The sequence below is a fragment of the Aethalodelphis obliquidens genome, unplaced genomic scaffold, assembly GCF_003676395.1.
Source record: "Aethalodelphis obliquidens isolate GAN/ISIS:26980383/991018 unplaced genomic scaffold, ASM367639v1 scaffold86, whole genome shotgun sequence".
NCBI classification, from domain to species: Eukaryota; Metazoa; Chordata; class Mammalia; order Artiodactyla; family Delphinidae; genus Aethalodelphis; species Aethalodelphis obliquidens.
The window spans coordinates 3,560,542-3,577,017 of record NW_020838030.1 but is presented as its reverse complement, the minus strand read 5'-3'; the positions used below and the strand labels follow the sequence as shown (position 1 = coordinate 3,577,017).

General features: G+C 40.1%; 1 protein-coding gene across 7 annotated transcripts in view; it reads left to right on the top strand.

The window, feature by feature from the left end:
- ATG7 (autophagy related 7) overlaps nt 1-16,476 on the top strand; it is a 237,546-nt gene that overhangs the window by 49,640 nt on the left and 171,430 nt on the right. For all 7 annotated transcript variants that reach the window (XM_027093765.1, XM_027093768.1, XM_027093763.1 and 4 more), the window contains 4 exons: nt 4,880-5,038; nt 8,598-8,792; nt 11,673-11,876; nt 13,146-13,261. In XM_027093765.1, coding sequence (XP_026949566.1) covers nt 4,880-5,038; nt 8,598-8,792; nt 11,673-11,876; nt 13,146-13,261 — 674 coding nt within the window. The remainder of the gene's footprint in view (nt 1-4,879; nt 5,039-8,597; nt 8,793-11,672; nt 11,877-13,145; nt 13,262-16,476) is intronic.

Here is a 16,476-nt window from a genome sequence, read left to right as displayed (position 1 = left end):
TGGGTTTCGCATCTGAAGATATGGAGGGCCTTGTGTTTTATGTAAGGGACTTGAGTATCTGTGGATTTTGGTATCCCCAGGGGCTCCTGGAACCAATCCCCCACGGATACCAAGCAACAACTACGCCTGAGTGCCTTCTCTCTCCCAGACTCCCCCTATTCTCTCTCCCTCCCTCCCTTCTCTTTTTCCTCCCTGTCTCCCTCCCTTTTTTTCTTTTCTCAGTATCTCTTTAAGTATAAAAGGAATACATGCTTTTATTATAAGGTAGAAACAGGAACTCTCCCTCCACTCCCATCCCAAGTCACTTACCAGAATTAAGCAGACTTCACAGATTATTACACAGCATCTTTCCCTGAAGTTTTCGTAGGCATGTGCAAATGCAGAGAGAGACATTTGTCATCTTTGCTCTTACTTATTTATATTTACAAAAATTGGATCATAGCATACTGTCTGTAGCACGTTTTTATTTTTAACTTAATATAACAATAATTGTGGTTCTCTTTCTATGTATTCCATATTATGTATATGTAGGATTTTATTATATGTCTTGTCCTCAATTTATTTAATCAATTTCAGCATATTTTTCTTTTAGAGATGCTGTTGAAGTGAACATGCTTATATCTTTACATGTCCGTGGAATTATTTCTTTAGGAAAAAAGCCCTAGAAGTAGAATTACTGTGTTAGAATGTAAAACAGAGCTTTTAACTTTGCATTTCTTTAATTAGTGAGGGTTAGTATTTGATTTTATTTCTTTTGTGAATTTTATTTCTTCTATTTATGTCCTTTGGGCTGTGTTTCTTATATATTGACTAGGAGTTCTTTTTTTAATGGATATTAACCTTTTTTCTGTAATATGATGCAAATATTTTTCTCAATTTAAGTTATCTTTAGCCACATAAAGGTTTTTAAAAATTTGATGTTATTAAATATGTCAATCTTTTTCTTTACGGTTTACAGAACTCTTGTTTTTATGTTTAGATCTTTATCAATGTGGAATTTATTTTTGTTTTATGATGAGAGTTAAATATCTAACATTTTTTCCACAAAGTGAATAGTCATTTGATTGAATGGCATTCGTTCAATAATACAAATCATCATTTTCCCACCTTAATCAAATACTAAATTTCCTTATGTACCCGAGTCTCTTTTTGGATTCTATCTTGTTCCATCATTCCATTTGTTTGTTCCTGCATTATTACTCACAGCTTTAACTCCAATTACAATGAATTTATAGATAAATTGGGAAGGATTGACATCTTTACAATATTGATCCTTAGTTCCAGAAGCATTGTAGATCTCTTAAATTATTTAGATCATCTTTGTAGATTTTCTTTATTTAGGTCTCACACATGCCTCATTTAGTTTATTTTCACATGTTTAATTGTTTTTTTTCTTTTAAAGATATGTTCTTCCCACTAAATTTTCCAGTCGACTATTACTGGGATATATAAGAAAGATATTCTATCTGGCCATCTTTCTAAACTTTCTTAGTTACATTAGTTTTTTGTTTGATTCTTTAGAATTTTCTAGGTTGATAAGTATTCCTCACCAACATTTATACCTATTTCTAGGATTGGCTAGGACTCCATGGTTTTGCTGAGGAATAGCGGTGAGAGTTGGCATCCTCATTTTGTTACTGATTTTTAATGAGAAACTTCTTTTTTTTTCCTTTAATTTTGATAGGTGATATTGGTTTCTGCTAATGCTCTTTTATAAATTAAGGAGGCAGATTTTTATTTCTAGTTTACTATGCGTTTACATCAGAAATGATTGTTAAGCTTTATCAAATATATCTATCAAGATAATCATATTCTAATGTTGAGCATTCCTGGAAAAAACCCTATTTGTTCATGGTATGTTATTCTTCTAATATACTATGGGATTCAACTGGTAATGTTTTATTGCTAGGTTTTACATACGCATTCATAAGTCAAGTTGGTTTATAGTAATGTTTTTTCCTTTTCTTTGTGGTGTCGTATATCTTATAGCTGAGTTATACTACTTTTATAAAATAAAACTTTCTGCCTTTTTCTATGCTCCAGGACAGTTTAAGTGTATGACTTATCAGTTCCTTGATGCTTTGGCAAAATTCAGTTATAAATCCATCTGGGCCTGATGCCTTTTGGAATTCTCTTGGCAGTGAGGGCAGGGAATCTTTGGGAGCTTTTACAAATGTTTCTATAGTCATTGACCTTTTTAGATTTTATACCTCTTTTGAGTCAGTTTAGTCATGTTGTTTTCCTAGAAAATCATCCATTTCATCTAAATTTGAAAATTAATTGATACAAAATACATGTGGTATTCTCTTACCATCTTTTATTTTATTTCATTTTTTTAAAATGCACTTCTTTATTTCTCTATTTCTTTTTTGGCTGTGTTGGGTCTTTGTTGCTGCGTGCAGGCTTTCTCTAGTTGCAACGAGTGGGAGCTACTCTTCGTTGAGGTGCGCGGGCTTCTCACTGCGGTGGCTTCCCTTGTTGCGGAGAATGGGCTTTAGGCGCACGGGCTTCAGTAGTTGTGGCTCATGGGCTCTACAGTGCAGGCTCAGTAGTTGTGGCACACGGGCTTAGTTGCTCCAGGGCATGAGGGATCTTCCTGGACCAGGGCTTGAACCCAAATCCCCTGCATTGGCAGGCAGATTCTTAATCACTGCACCACCAGGGAAGTCCTTCTTACCAACTTTTATCTCCTTATTCCTAATGTTGAATAATTGTGTTTTCTCTTTTTCAAACTTTCCAGAGAGGCTTGTCTATTTTATCAGTCTTTCCAGAGAACTAAATCCTTGATCTCTTTATTCCATAATTTTTGTTTTGTTTTGCTTCCAGATTCATTAATATCTACTTTTATCTTTATTCACTTCCTTCTCCATTTTTGTGGAATTTATTTCATTCTTTTCCTAACTTCCAGAATTAGGTACTTAAGTTTTCTTAGCATTTTTAAAATTATAAAGTCATTATAGTCCCATTGTAGAGAATTTGTAGAGTATAAGAGTTGTAAAGCAAGAAAAGAAGACCCATTTTTCGACTACATTTTCACTTCTTTTCAGTGTTTGTTTAATGTATATTTAAAAATCTTATTTGATATATAAAAATGCCCCTTGCTTTTACCAATTAACATTGTAAACACTTTCTCATGTCATTAAAAAGGATACCTAAAAAGCTTTCTTAGTGGCTGTAGAGTATGCCTTCTTGAATGATGAAACATGATTTACTGTGACATTCCCCTAATGTTAGACATTAACATTGTTTCTAGTTTTTTACAACTCTAAATTATGTTACAGAGAACATCTTTGTGATTGCATTTTTGTCAGTATTTTAGATCATTTCCTAAAGCAGATTGCTGGAAGTAGGTCAAAGGATATGAACATTTAAAAAGTTCTAGAAACCTATTGCCAAATTGCTTTCCAGAAGAATTATACTAGTTTACATTCTCAACCGGTAAAATAGTTTTTTCATCACCCCATCCTCACCAGCACTGAGTATTGTAATTTTCTTTAATCTTTACAGATTAGCCATTTAAACTATGTAGCATTACAGGAAACTGAAAGTTAAGTGTGAGAGTCCACATGCATGTGACTAACCTGTGGCATGTTTGTAATTTATGTGGCTTTCTTCCCACCGCCAAGCATGTTCCCAGACTGCCTTCCTTGCTCTCCACTCAGCATTGCTTTAAAATGCAAAAATACTCCCGAAATAAATATCCCCAAGCCAAGCACCACTGACATTTGGATATTCCATATGTTTATTCCCCCTCCATGATAGTTTGCTTACCTGGTGAAAGTCACTTATAAAACTGGGTGGGTAGACCAAAGTTACCAGTGGGCTTCAAAACAAGCAGCCGACTTAAACTATGCTTTCAAAAGAGTGGATTCTGGCCTATCATCCTCCACCCTGACAGTGAATCTTGGGTTGTTGTTGACTGTGCCCCTGAACTCATCAGACTAACTGAATTTCAAAGTCCCTAATGGAAGGATATTGAAATAAGACAGAGATCAGACTCTTAACTCTGCAGCCAATCCTGCCAGGGCTTCTCTTACATCACTGTGCTTGTTCATGGTTTACTGAAATACACGTACCCCATCTCACCCCAGAAAGTACGCACCTTCATTTGGTTGCCACTCTGAGGATCTCATTTCCTCCCCTCCATTAACCAGATCTATGACCTAAGATAAGTCATTTATCTTTTCTGGGCTTCAGTTTCTGTATCTGTAAAATAGAGTAATTGAACTAAAGATTTTAAAGTGTCTATCTAATTTTAAAATCATGTGGTTCTATAAGACTTTATAGGAGATGGAATTGAAGTGTATGAAATCATGAAAACTATCTCTGAGCATGTAGATTTCCCCCTATATTCCAGAGTATTAATAAGGGCTTTGCCTCTTGGAGAAAAAGTACAAAATCCTCTATGATGTTATACAATTGGAGATAACTTATAAGTCACTTTTACAAGGAGCTAATTCAGGCTTTAAGTGAATTTTAGGATGAGATGTTACTTATGCTTATTCATTCAGGGAAAGCAAGGACATTGGGTGGCTCTTGCTAATCCTTTTAAGACAGTAACAGAGACAGTTCTTATGGGACTCATCCCCAAAGCTTCCTCTGGTGCCACTGTCAAAAATAATGAATTATTAGTCAGACCCACAATGACATTTCTTACTCTCATTACTGTAGGAAGCCAGGCACTGTGTGTATAATTATTTTGTCTTTTAAAGGAAGTTGACACTGTCAAAAACTGAATTTGCACAATTCAGTTTCTGGAGTTCCCTGTATTTTGAGGTTCCCAAGCTGCTCCAAAATAAAACCCCTTTTAGGGATTTCAGGGGAGACACCCTGTGAAATGTTCATCAGAAACACACCATGATCTCCTGTTTCCATGCAGGGTTGGGGCGTCAGACACATCACATTTGTGGACAATGCCAAGATCTCCTATTCCAACCCTGTGAGGCAGCCTCTGTATGAATTTGAAGATTGCCTGGTGGGTGGTAAGCCCAAGGCCCTGGCTGCAGCAGACCGGCTCCAGAAAATATTCCCCGGAGTGGTACGTTGATGCTGTTTGAGAACGTCTGAGGTTTTCTCCTGGATCTTTCAGTGTTTAAGTCTTGGGGAATGAGGCCCTGTGGTATTGGTGAAAGGGAGTCAGACATCTGTCACTTACTACCAGGCCCTCATCATGTGGCCAAACCTCTGTTTCCTCATCTCAGAGATGCAGATTACAAGAACAAAACTCTCATATATTATTATGAAAATAAAATGAAGAGTACATGAAAAGAATGTTTTATAAGTTGCAAAGCATTATCTGAGTTGAGGAATTTGGGGTACAAATAGTTTTAGATACTGCCTTGTTCCAAAGGGATTTATGGTGGCTCAGATGTAGGATATTATTTTCCTCATCACCAGAATACTTGATAGTTATTACAGGTTTATGAAATTAAATTGAATGTAAGTCTGCAGAAGAAAGATCTGGCTAATGTTTAGCGTTTTATTCCAGCTGCTTCTTATTTTTGACTTTCATCATTTATTTTAAAAACAATGAGGCAAGTCATTCAGCTCATTTGCTTCGAAATTTGTCGGTGTTTTTGAGGTCATCCAGCAAAAGACATTCTGCATCTTGCATGCTTAATCAGTTTATGTGACAGAGGTTAGATTAGGTGTCTCCGAAGTATCTGTTTGTACTTAAAGTGCCACAAGAGACTCTTGGCCCTGGCTAAAAATAAAAAACCTGCTTTCTCAAAATTTCTCTGTTTGGTCACTCAGCATTAGATTCATTCATTTTAACGGTCTTTGCTTTAAAAGCAACTTTGTTTTGCCCATTTCATCAGTGTACCAGAGGAATGGGTTTAATTCAGCAGTATTGATTGAACACCCACTGTACCCAGTGAGGTGCTGGATGCCAGAAGAGATGAGAATAAGTTACACCCCATCATTGAGGAGGCATCTTAGTTAGGTTTCTGCTGTGACAATATTGCATATCACATACTCCCAACATCTAAATGGCTTACGATCATAAACATTATTTCATGCTCATGGGTCTGCAGGTTAGCCATAGCTTAGCTGTAGGCTAGGCTGGACTCAGGCTTCGAGTCAGGTTCCAATCTACTCTATATGTCATTATTTCAAAATCTACGCTCCAGGAGCAACAGTCAGCTGTCCTACTCTTCTTATGGTGGAAGGTAGAAGTGTAAAGGGGTTGGTGAGGCTTACCATACCTGTACATGTTAAAGTCTCAGCTCAGAAATGGCACTGTGCAGTGTCCTCCATCTCCATTGCCAGAGCTAGTCACAGGGCCAGGCCCTAAGTCAATGGGGTTGGTCAGGATACCCTGCTTTCCTAGTCGGAGGTCCTGCAAAGTTGTATGGCAAAGGGCATGGACATATAATTCTATTAGAGGGAGGCAGTGCACAGTCAGGAAGAATAATTCATTCTATCACCAGAGAGTACCGTGAACTCCCCTCTGGGCCCAGACAGACCTGGCTTTGAATCTGAGCTCTGCCTGAAAGTTTTGCTTGCCCAAATCCTAGCCATGGTCTATGACCCAATGCAATTCCCCGTATTTCTTTGTTCAGTTATTCTATGACTTACTCCTCACATATTTATTTAAGGCCTACTGTATGCTAGGGACTGGGGAACAAGGCAGACGAAGTTCCTGCTCCCTTGCATTGAACTTCAAGTCTAGCTGGGGGCACGGTCAATAAACTAATTTCCTAAACGGTTACACTGGGAACAAGTGCACGAGGCAGGAGCTCAGTTGCTGTGAGAATGTTTAACAGGTAGGCCTGACCTAAACCAGGCTTCCTTGAGGAAGCTAAGTCCTGAAGCATGGGTGGGAGTTAGCTAGACCAAGGCAGGGCAGAGCTGTTTGTGCAGAGGCCTGAGGTAGGAAGCAGCACGCTGCCTTTGTGGACTGAAAGAAGACCAGGCTGGCTGAAGCGTGGAGGTCAAGAAAGACACAGCTAGGGCGTCTGTGTCAGCAAAGGCCAGGTCATGCTGGGCCTTAGAGATCAAGTTCACCTTTTCTTGAAAACATCAGCCTGCCAGGATCAAGCCTCTTCCTCAGCACCTACATCATGTTACTCCATTTTACCTATTGGATTATGCATTCCTTACCACTGGGAGCCAGGTCTCTTACACTTTTATCCTTCATGCCTTATAAGTAATAATAGATAACACAGAATGCATCTAAGTACTAGTGTAATTCATCAAATTCGTGAAAAGTACTTGTGAAACTGTTTCACTTATTGGTTAGCCAGGCTTATGTAATTTTCTTTGTGTGTTCAACTTAGTGTTCAACAATCAATATTGTTGATATTTTCATTCAACAAATATTTACTCATCACCCTCCTTACACCAGGCCATGGACAGAAGGCTAGTCCTAAGTGAAGAAGACATGAAAAGAACTGCTCAGCTGCAAATACCATGCCTAATCCTGGGGTTGAATTAATTGAATAGGAAAAAAACCTGACCTTTAATAAATCAAATAACTATTTGAGGTCACCATTTTTTTTTTTCTCCCAAAGGTAAAGCAATAAAATGTAGGATTGTAGAGCCACACTAGGGGTTTTAAAACCCAGCTCTGGACATCTGCTTTCAACCCTGAAGAGTAACTGATAGACTAGCTCTCCTACCATTATACACCTAAAAGTTCTGCACCTGGGTAGATTATATAAAATGACTCTTCAGACACTGAACAATATGTAGTGAAAGACTGTGGTCTCAGAAAGAAATGTTTGTCCCAATTTATTGCATGCAGACACTTTTTAGCCCATTGGCACTCCTTTGTGACTCACAATTCATCTGCCAGGACATTGTGGAGCCAGCAGGGGACAAAAGGTAAATTACAGAGCTGTTCTAAAGCCCCCATGAGAAATCCTGAGTCCCCACACTCCAAGAGAACCCAGGTTGCTGGGCAGCTTCTGCTTTTGGACAGGAAATGAAGCTTCACTACCACCCCCCGAACAAATATGTATACACTCCTAAGCCAGTTTTCTAGTTCAAGTCAGCAAGTAGAGTTTTTTGGTTTTGAGGGTTTTGTTTGTTTTTAATGCATATACTCCTAAGAAGATTAAGGCAAGACTAGCAGCCATTCTAATCTTATAAGAATTTATTAAATTATTTTTGTTCTGACATCCCATTTGGAGGTATTCTACCGTAAGGAAGTGGAGGGGACGGCAGCTTGGGAATAAGTGGGGAGAGACAGCCTGGCTGGATGGAGGGACTTGGGCAGGCAGAGGGCATTTTGGTGAAGTTTCTTGGCCTCAGATTGTAGGAAAGAGCCAAAGGTATACAGTTTTCTCCAGTTGTTCACCTTTTCTCACACGGGAAGTGCCCCCCACCCACTTTGGAACTAGGATCCGTGTGTCTCTGTTTGCTGCTCTGTCCAGCTTCAGGGACCCTGGGTGACAGGAAAGTGTGGTCTAGGTTGAAGAGGTGAAGAGGGTTGGGGGCACAGGCAGCAGAAGGCTAAGGCAGAGTGGTCATGATGGAGAGATTTCAGGCTGTAAGCGACCATGCGTGCACACTTGCGGCGACCGGGAGATGCGGGCTCTGAGATCCCGCCTGTCCCTTTGCTTCAGACCCCCCTCTCTCTGGTGTGTCCCCAGAACGCCAGAGGGTTCAACATGAGCATCCCCATGCCGGGACACCCAGTGAACTTCTCCAGCGTCACCCTGGAGCAGGCCCGCAGGGATGTGGAGCGGCTAGAGCAGCTCGTTGAAGGCCATGATGTCGTGTTCCTGCTGATGGACACCCGGGAGAGCCGATGGCTGCCCGCCGTCATCGCCGCGAGCAAGAGAAAGGTAGAGTGTGGGTCCTCTGGTGGTGACTTAATGCATCATCTCCGCAGGGGGAAGTGTCCCCAATCTGCCCCCTCCAGAGCAGAAGGTGCTTTGTGTGGCCTAGTGACCTGGTACAAGAGGGCTTCCTCCAGAGACTGTTTCTGCCTTATGCACCATCATCCAGCATAATTGTTACCCTTTACTGTTTAATTTTCATAACCACCCTGTGAGGTCCTTTACTGGAAGGGACACTCTACTCACAATAGAATGTAAGCTCCAAGAGGGCAAAGATTTTGTCTCATTCACTACTGTTGGGTCAGTGACAACTTCAAGGGCCAAAAGAACTGAATGTTTAAACACTGGGTTGGCCAAAAAGTGCCTTCAGTTTTAAGTAAAAATAAAAGACACATTTTTCATTTTCACCAAGAACTTTATTGAACAACGTATTCACCCTTTTGTTCCACTACCTTCTGCCATTTTTCAGGCAACTTCATAATTCCATCTTCCCAAAACTTTTTATCTTTTTGAGCAAAGAACTGTTCCAGGTGCCTTTTACAGTCTTCCAGGGAATTGAAATTTTCCATTAAGAGAATTTTGTAAAGACCTAAATAAATGGAATTCCGAAGGTCAATGTCTGGTGAATATGGCGGATGAATCAGAACTTCCCAGACAAACTGTGACAGTTTTTGCCTGGTCATCAAAGAAACATGCAGTCTTGAGTTATCCTGATGGAAGATTATGTGTTTTCTGATGACTAATTCCAGATTCTTTTCGTTGAGTGCTGCTTTCAGTTGGTCTAACTGGGAGCAGTACTTGTTGGAATTAATCGTTTGGTTTTCCAGAAGGAGCTCATACTAGAGAACTCCCTTCCAATCCCGCCATATACACAACATGACCTTCTCTGGATGAAGATTGGCCTTTGGTGTGGTTGGTGGTGGTTCATTTCGCTTGCCCCATAGTCTCTTGCTTTCCACATTATTGGACAGTATCCACTTTTCATTGCCTGTCACAATTTGTTTTAAAAACGGAACGTTTTCATTACGTTTAAGTAGAGAATCACATGTGGAAATTCAGTCAAGAAGGTTTTTTTTGCTTAACTTACGTGGAACCCAAACATCAAAGCAATTCACATAACCAAGCTGGTGCAAATGACTTTCAACCCTTGATTTGGATATTTTGAGTATGTTGGCTGTCTCCCGTGTGTTATAACATTGACTGTTCTCAATTAATGTCTCAATTTGATCGCTATCAACTTCAACTGGTTTACCTGACCGTGGAGCAGTGTCCAGCAAGAAATCTCCAGCACAAAACTTCTCAAACCACCTTTGACACATTTGATCAGTCACAGCACCTTCTCCATACACTGCATAAATCTTTTTTTTTGCATTTCGATTGCGTTTTTACCTTTCTTGAAATAACAAAGCATAATATGCCGAAAATGTTGCTTTTTTCTTTCATCTTCAGTCTTAAAATGGCTACACAAAAATTCACTAATTTTCATGTCTTTTTTTTAAACACATGCTGATATGACAGCTGTCACATACAATCTAACAAAATTGTTTCGAATGACATTAAAGACAACTAACTGCTACTAGAGTCATCTTACGGAAAAAACCGAACGAACCTTTTGGTCAACCCAATAAATCACAGTACATATGTGTGACGGAATAGTATGCAGCCGTTCACGGTTATGTCTTCAAAGAATTTTAATAACATGGAAAATACCACATTATGTTAAATAAGCAAGATATAATATTGTATATATATATTTTTTTATCAACTCTGTTTATATATGTAAAGATATCTACGTTTATCAAAGGGTGGCAAGAAGAAGGGAGAAAGGGAGGAAGGGAATGGGAGAGAGAGCGAAAATAACAGGGAAATACTTCAAACTATTAATAATAATTGTTTGAGCTGTGAGATTGTGAGTGATTTTTGTTTTCTGGTATGGTTTTCCTTGATTTTTTCTAACTTTCTGTCTAACCATAAATTTGGGAGAATAAGTTAAATTACAACTAAGAGACGTTCTTACAGTATAAATGAAAAAAATTGTCCTCAAAGACCTATGTGGGGGCTTCGCTGGTGGCTCAGTGGTTGGGAATCCTCCTGCCAATGCAGGGGACACGGGTTCGAGCCCTGGTCTGGGAGGATCCCACATGCCACGGAGCAATGAAGCCTGTGCGCCACAACTACTGAGCCTGCGCTCGAGAACCCGCAAGCCACAATTACTGAAGCCCGCATGCCTGGAGCCCGTGCTCCGCAGTGGGGGAGGCCACCGCAATGAGAGGCCCGCGCACAACAGCGAGGAGTGGCCCCCGCTTGCCGCAACTAGAGAAAACCTGCGCGCAGCAACCAGGACCCAATGCAGCCAAAAATAAATAAATAAATTTTAAAAAAGAAAGAAAATATTCAAAAAAAATCCTACATGGAGGGTGAATTATATGGTATGTGAATTATATCTCAATAAAGCTATTATGAAAAAAAATCTCTGTAGAAATAACAGAGGATAGCATAATGCTGGAAAGAATGGGTTTGAGAACTATCGAGACAGTTTTATACACCTACCTTTTACCAGCTAAGTGACCTTGGGCAAGTTATAGAAGTAACCTCTCTGACTTTCAGTATCCTCATCTGTAAATAGGAAATGTTTGCTGGGAATTTTAAATGAAACCAAATGAGATAATTTATGTTAATCGCTTGTCAAGTCTTTTGCATCTAATAAGCCCTCAGTCTTGGGTAACTTTTACCAACATTAGCTTCTAGAATCTAATTATAGTCATATGCAAACATTTACTGCAAACACTAATAAAGTAAATTCTTTAAGTGGACCAAATATGAAGTTAGCCATGGCTTAAAATATGTGTCTCTTAACTCTAGCCTTTTATTCCTTGAAACTCACAGCTGGTCATCAATGCTGCCTTGGGATTTGACACATTTGTTGTTATGAGACATGGCCTGAAGAAGCCTAAGCAGCAGGGAGCCGGGGACTTGTGTCCCAGCCACCCTGTGGCACCTGCCGACCTCCTGGGCCCATCACTTTTTGCCAACATCCCTGGCTACAAACTTGGCTGCTATTTCTGCAATGATGTGGTGGCCCCGGGAGATGTAAGTGGATTTCTTTGTTATTCCAGGTATTTCCTACAACCGTCTTGCCCACTAGAGTGGAGAGACCCAGTTCTTTCCTTTACGACTATTTAGATATTGTCTTTTAACAAAGAGAAAAATTCTCCATTTGGGGGGCGGGGCAGGACCTTATCCCTCTATGAGCCTTGTTTGACATCATCAACTGTGTCCAGCTCTTCCCCGTTCGCCAATGTAAACGCAGCAACAAACCATTTTTATGGAGAGCTCAGCAAGGAAACTGCAGGCTAGATTGGTTCCTGGCAGCGCTTCGCGCTGTATTCTGTGTGGATTCTTAGGGTATATTAGTGAAGAGGGTGTTAAATGAGGAGTCTGAAGACCCAGACTACAGTCCAGCCTCACGAGATTATTCCAAATAAGTCTGTTAGGCTCCCTGTGCTTCTGCAGGATGGGACTCTGAGGCCCAGAAGGTTGTCAGACTCAGCTTGTCAAAATACAGGATTTCCAGTTAACTCTGAATTTCAGGTAAATAACGAATAATATTTTAGTATAAGTGTGTCCCATGCAATATTCGAGATCTGTTTATACTAAAAGATTATTTGTTGTTTATTTAAAGTTCAAGTTTAACCGGGCATCTTGTATTTTATCTGCCAACCCCAGTAGCGGAGGGACGAATACTTGCCCTGACTATTAACAGTGCAAGGTGGTTCAAACATGGAAGTGCTCTGAGCAGCAAGCACTACACTGTTCCAACGTAAGGTTCTGTGTTCTTAATGCTGCCATGGAAGCAGGGTGAGCAGGAATGGTCTTTCATCAGAAAAGGCGATCACTTCTAGTGAAACAAAGCAGAGGTGTTGTCCGTACCCTCCCCTCCATTTTCACCTTCTATTAAAACTTGTTCCTCACTGATTTACACCTCTTCTGGATGACTGGCTTTTGTGTCTTCCCAGTATAAAGACAAAAATATCCTCTTATGTGAAGAAGGGTGGTTAAGGGTACTCAGTTAAGAGTACAGGACGCCACTCCATGTGTGAGGCAGCTGGGCCCCCCATCTTTAATTTGTTTATAACTGCTAGTCCTTCTTAATGTATTACCTCATTTAGTTACCTAACTTGTATATTTTGATTTTCTTGGTACTTGCAAGAAATGGTATTATGTGAGGCTGACTGATCTTTGCCAACAGTGAGCGTCTGGTATGTGATAGAGCTTTATTGTGGAGGAGTTTCATGCTTCACACAGCTGGCGTTGGGTGGAACAGAACTTTGCATTCACGTCAGTGACTGTTCTCTGTAGTCAACCAGAGACCGGACCTTGGACCAGCAGTGCACTGTGAGTCGTCCAGGACTGGCCATGATTGCAGGAGCCCTGGCGGTGGAGTTGATGGTTTCCGTTTTGCAGCATCCAGAAGGGTGAGTTTGCCTTTTAGAGATGGGTGTTTAAGCAAAGAAAGCTTTTGTATCTCCCTTGGCCTTTTCTCAGTCTGAATTTTCTGAGAATTATATTGCGCTTTCCATCCTCAAAAAAACAAGATTTTAAAAAAACCCAGTGTGATTCTTTGGCCTGGAGGACTTGTCATTGTGATCTTTGGAGCTGTATCTCTGCATCCTTCTGGAACTGAACTCTCCTAGAGTTAATTGGTAATTGATAATAAGGAAGGATAAAAATTTTGGTAGTGGCCTTAGGACCTTCATGCATTTATTCTCTTAATATGTTTTGATCTCCTTAGCCCTGAGCACTTGTAAGGCAATACGTGAATTACATATGATAGAAATTGCATTTAGCTGTATGTAACAGATCCATCTAAAGTGACTTAGCCCAAAGGGTACAGCTTGATTTTTCTCATGCGGCAAGAAGCTCGGAGGCAGCATCCAGGGCTGGTACAAAGGCTCCGATATGCCATCGGGGACTGTTTCCTTAGCACTCACTCAGCCACGCTTAGCTCCCTTCCTTATGCTTGTCACCTGTGGTCACAAGATGGCTGCTCTGCCAACAGTGTTGCTTCTGTGTTACACGTTAAGAGGAAAGGAATGTCCAAAGGATGAAAGTTGTGCTCAGCTGAGGCTGCCCCCTTTTAAAAGGCTCTCCGGGAAGACTTACCCATTGATTCTAAAACTCCTATATCACATGACGTTGCACTCGTAATTGCAAGGAAGACGGACAAATGTAGTCCTTTGGCTGGGCATGTTGCCTCTCTCAGTGAAACTGTGGTGAGATAGAAGTGGAGAATACATTGGGCAGGCGCCCAGTACTGTCTGCACATTCATTTAAAAACAATTCTGGGGCTTTCCTGGTGGCGCAGTGGTTGAGAGTCCGCCTGCCGATGCAGGGGACACGGGTTCGTGCCCCGGTCCGGGAAGATCCCACATGCCGCAGAGCGGCTGGGCCCATGAGCCATGGCCGCTGAGCCTGTGCGTCCGGAGCCTGTGCTCCGCAACGGGAGAGGCCACAACAGTGAGAGACTGCGTACCGCAAAAAAAAAAAAAAAAAGTTCTGTATGTATTTTAAACTCTAGAAGATATTATTATTGTTATATAGTTGGTATTCATTTCATTTTGCTAATATTTTCCTTTTTGTTACTTTTCTTTCTGTGACCTTGAGCTTCCATCCAAGGGCATTTTCCTTCTGCCTGAAGAATACCCTTTATTATTGCCTTTAGAAATGCCAGCGACAAAGATATTTCAGTTTTTGTTTGTCCAAAAATGTCTTTGTTTTATCTTTACGCTTGAAAGCTATTTTTGCTGCGTACAGAATTCCAGACTGGTGGTAATTTCCCTTTAGCAAGTTGAGAGTGCACTCCTGTTGTCTCTGGCTGCCCTTATCCTGGTTGAGGAGTAAGGTGTGTACCTGGTTGCTACTCCTTTGATACAATTTGTTTTTCTCCCTCTTCCCCTACCTTCAGTTGCTTTTAAGATTTTCTCATTGTCTTTGGTTTTCAGAAGTTGGGAACACATACCTAATTCTGTTATTTGTTATTGTATACCTATTTCTGTATTTATTCTGATTGTGCTTTTTAGTGCCCCTTGAATCCATGGCTTGATGTTTTTTACCCACTGTGGACAATTTTCAGCCATTATCTCCTAAAACATTGCTTCTGCCCCTTTCGAGTCCCCAGTTGCATGTTAGAATCAGCCTATGCTCTTTTCTGTACTTTCCATAATTTTGTCTTTCCTTACTTCAGTCTGGCTATTTGGTTTTGGCTTATCTTCCAGTTTACTAATTCTTCCTTCTTCTGTGTCTATGCTTTAAACCATCCATTGAGTTTTAAATTTCATAATTATATGTTTCACTCTTAGAGTTTCCATCTGATCTTATCTTATACATACCCTCTTCTCTGCCAAAATTGTGATTTTGGTCTTTTTCATTCTTTGAACACATTTGATCATGTTTTTCTTTTAAGTCCTTATCAGTAATGTCCATTAATGGGATCTCCTATGAGTCTGTTCCTATTGTCTATTGTTTTTATTGGCTTTTGGTTATGTATTGTCTCCTCATATACCTGGTTTTGGTTTTTTTTAAAAAAAACAAAACCTTTTCATTATGGAAATTTCAAACATATATGAAAAGATATATATAGATAGGTAGAGATATAGATAGATAGATATAGATATCTTCTTTCTCACACACACACGCACACACAATTTGTGTATATACGTAGAAACCACCTTGTATGCACCACCCAGCTTCAACAATTACCAGTCATCATTTATCTGTACTACTGTCCACAGTTTTTCTCCTTCCACTGACTTATTTTAAAGCAAATCCAAGACATAGCTTTCATTCATGAAAATATATCTTTTTAGTATGTATCTTTACTATTTTTACATATAAAAACAAATTAAAGGCAATTTCCTAATATTACCACATATCCAATCAATATTTAAATTTCCTCAATTCCTTGTGTCTTCTTGGCTATATTTGATTGAGTACTGGACTTTATATTTGAAAAATTACAGAGATGTGATTTACATTTCTTTCTGGCAAACTGCTAGGCCAAGGGGACTACCATCCTAGAACATTTTATCCAATTAGGGCTTATCTATTTCCGGTTCACCGTTAGTCTGAGGATGCACCCCTGTATGATCCCAATCCAAAGCCTTGGATATTTCCCATGGTTCCTCCTTATTGGCAGACCTCAACTCTGGATTTTCCCATCAGCCTCTTGAGTCAGTGAGTATCACTGTTCAGCTTCTGAGCTTGTGGCCACTGCTTTTGGACATTGACAATCATTTTATGGGGGAAAATTCCCCTTGCAAATGCCTGATTTACCTCTGTGGGCTTCCCTCCTCTTATAAACCTTAGCTCTATAATTCTCCCTTACTGTGGTAGCTCTCTGATGCTTTCAAACGGAGGTTTGTGTACTTTGTCTAGCTTTCCTGTTTGTTCTCAATGAGGGGACTGGTTCTGACCACTTAGTCCACCAATGCCACACCAGTTATAAAAATATTTTTTAATTTATTAAGCACTCATAGGGTTAGGCTTGCATGTGAGAGGAAGGCAAGGAGTAGGCTGGTGTGTTTTGTTTCAACTTGACCTTGGGCCTTTCGGTAGTCTCTATGTGTAACACATTGTATATACGTTATATTACAGATATAAAAATTAGCACAATTGTGGTCTAGACACCCTC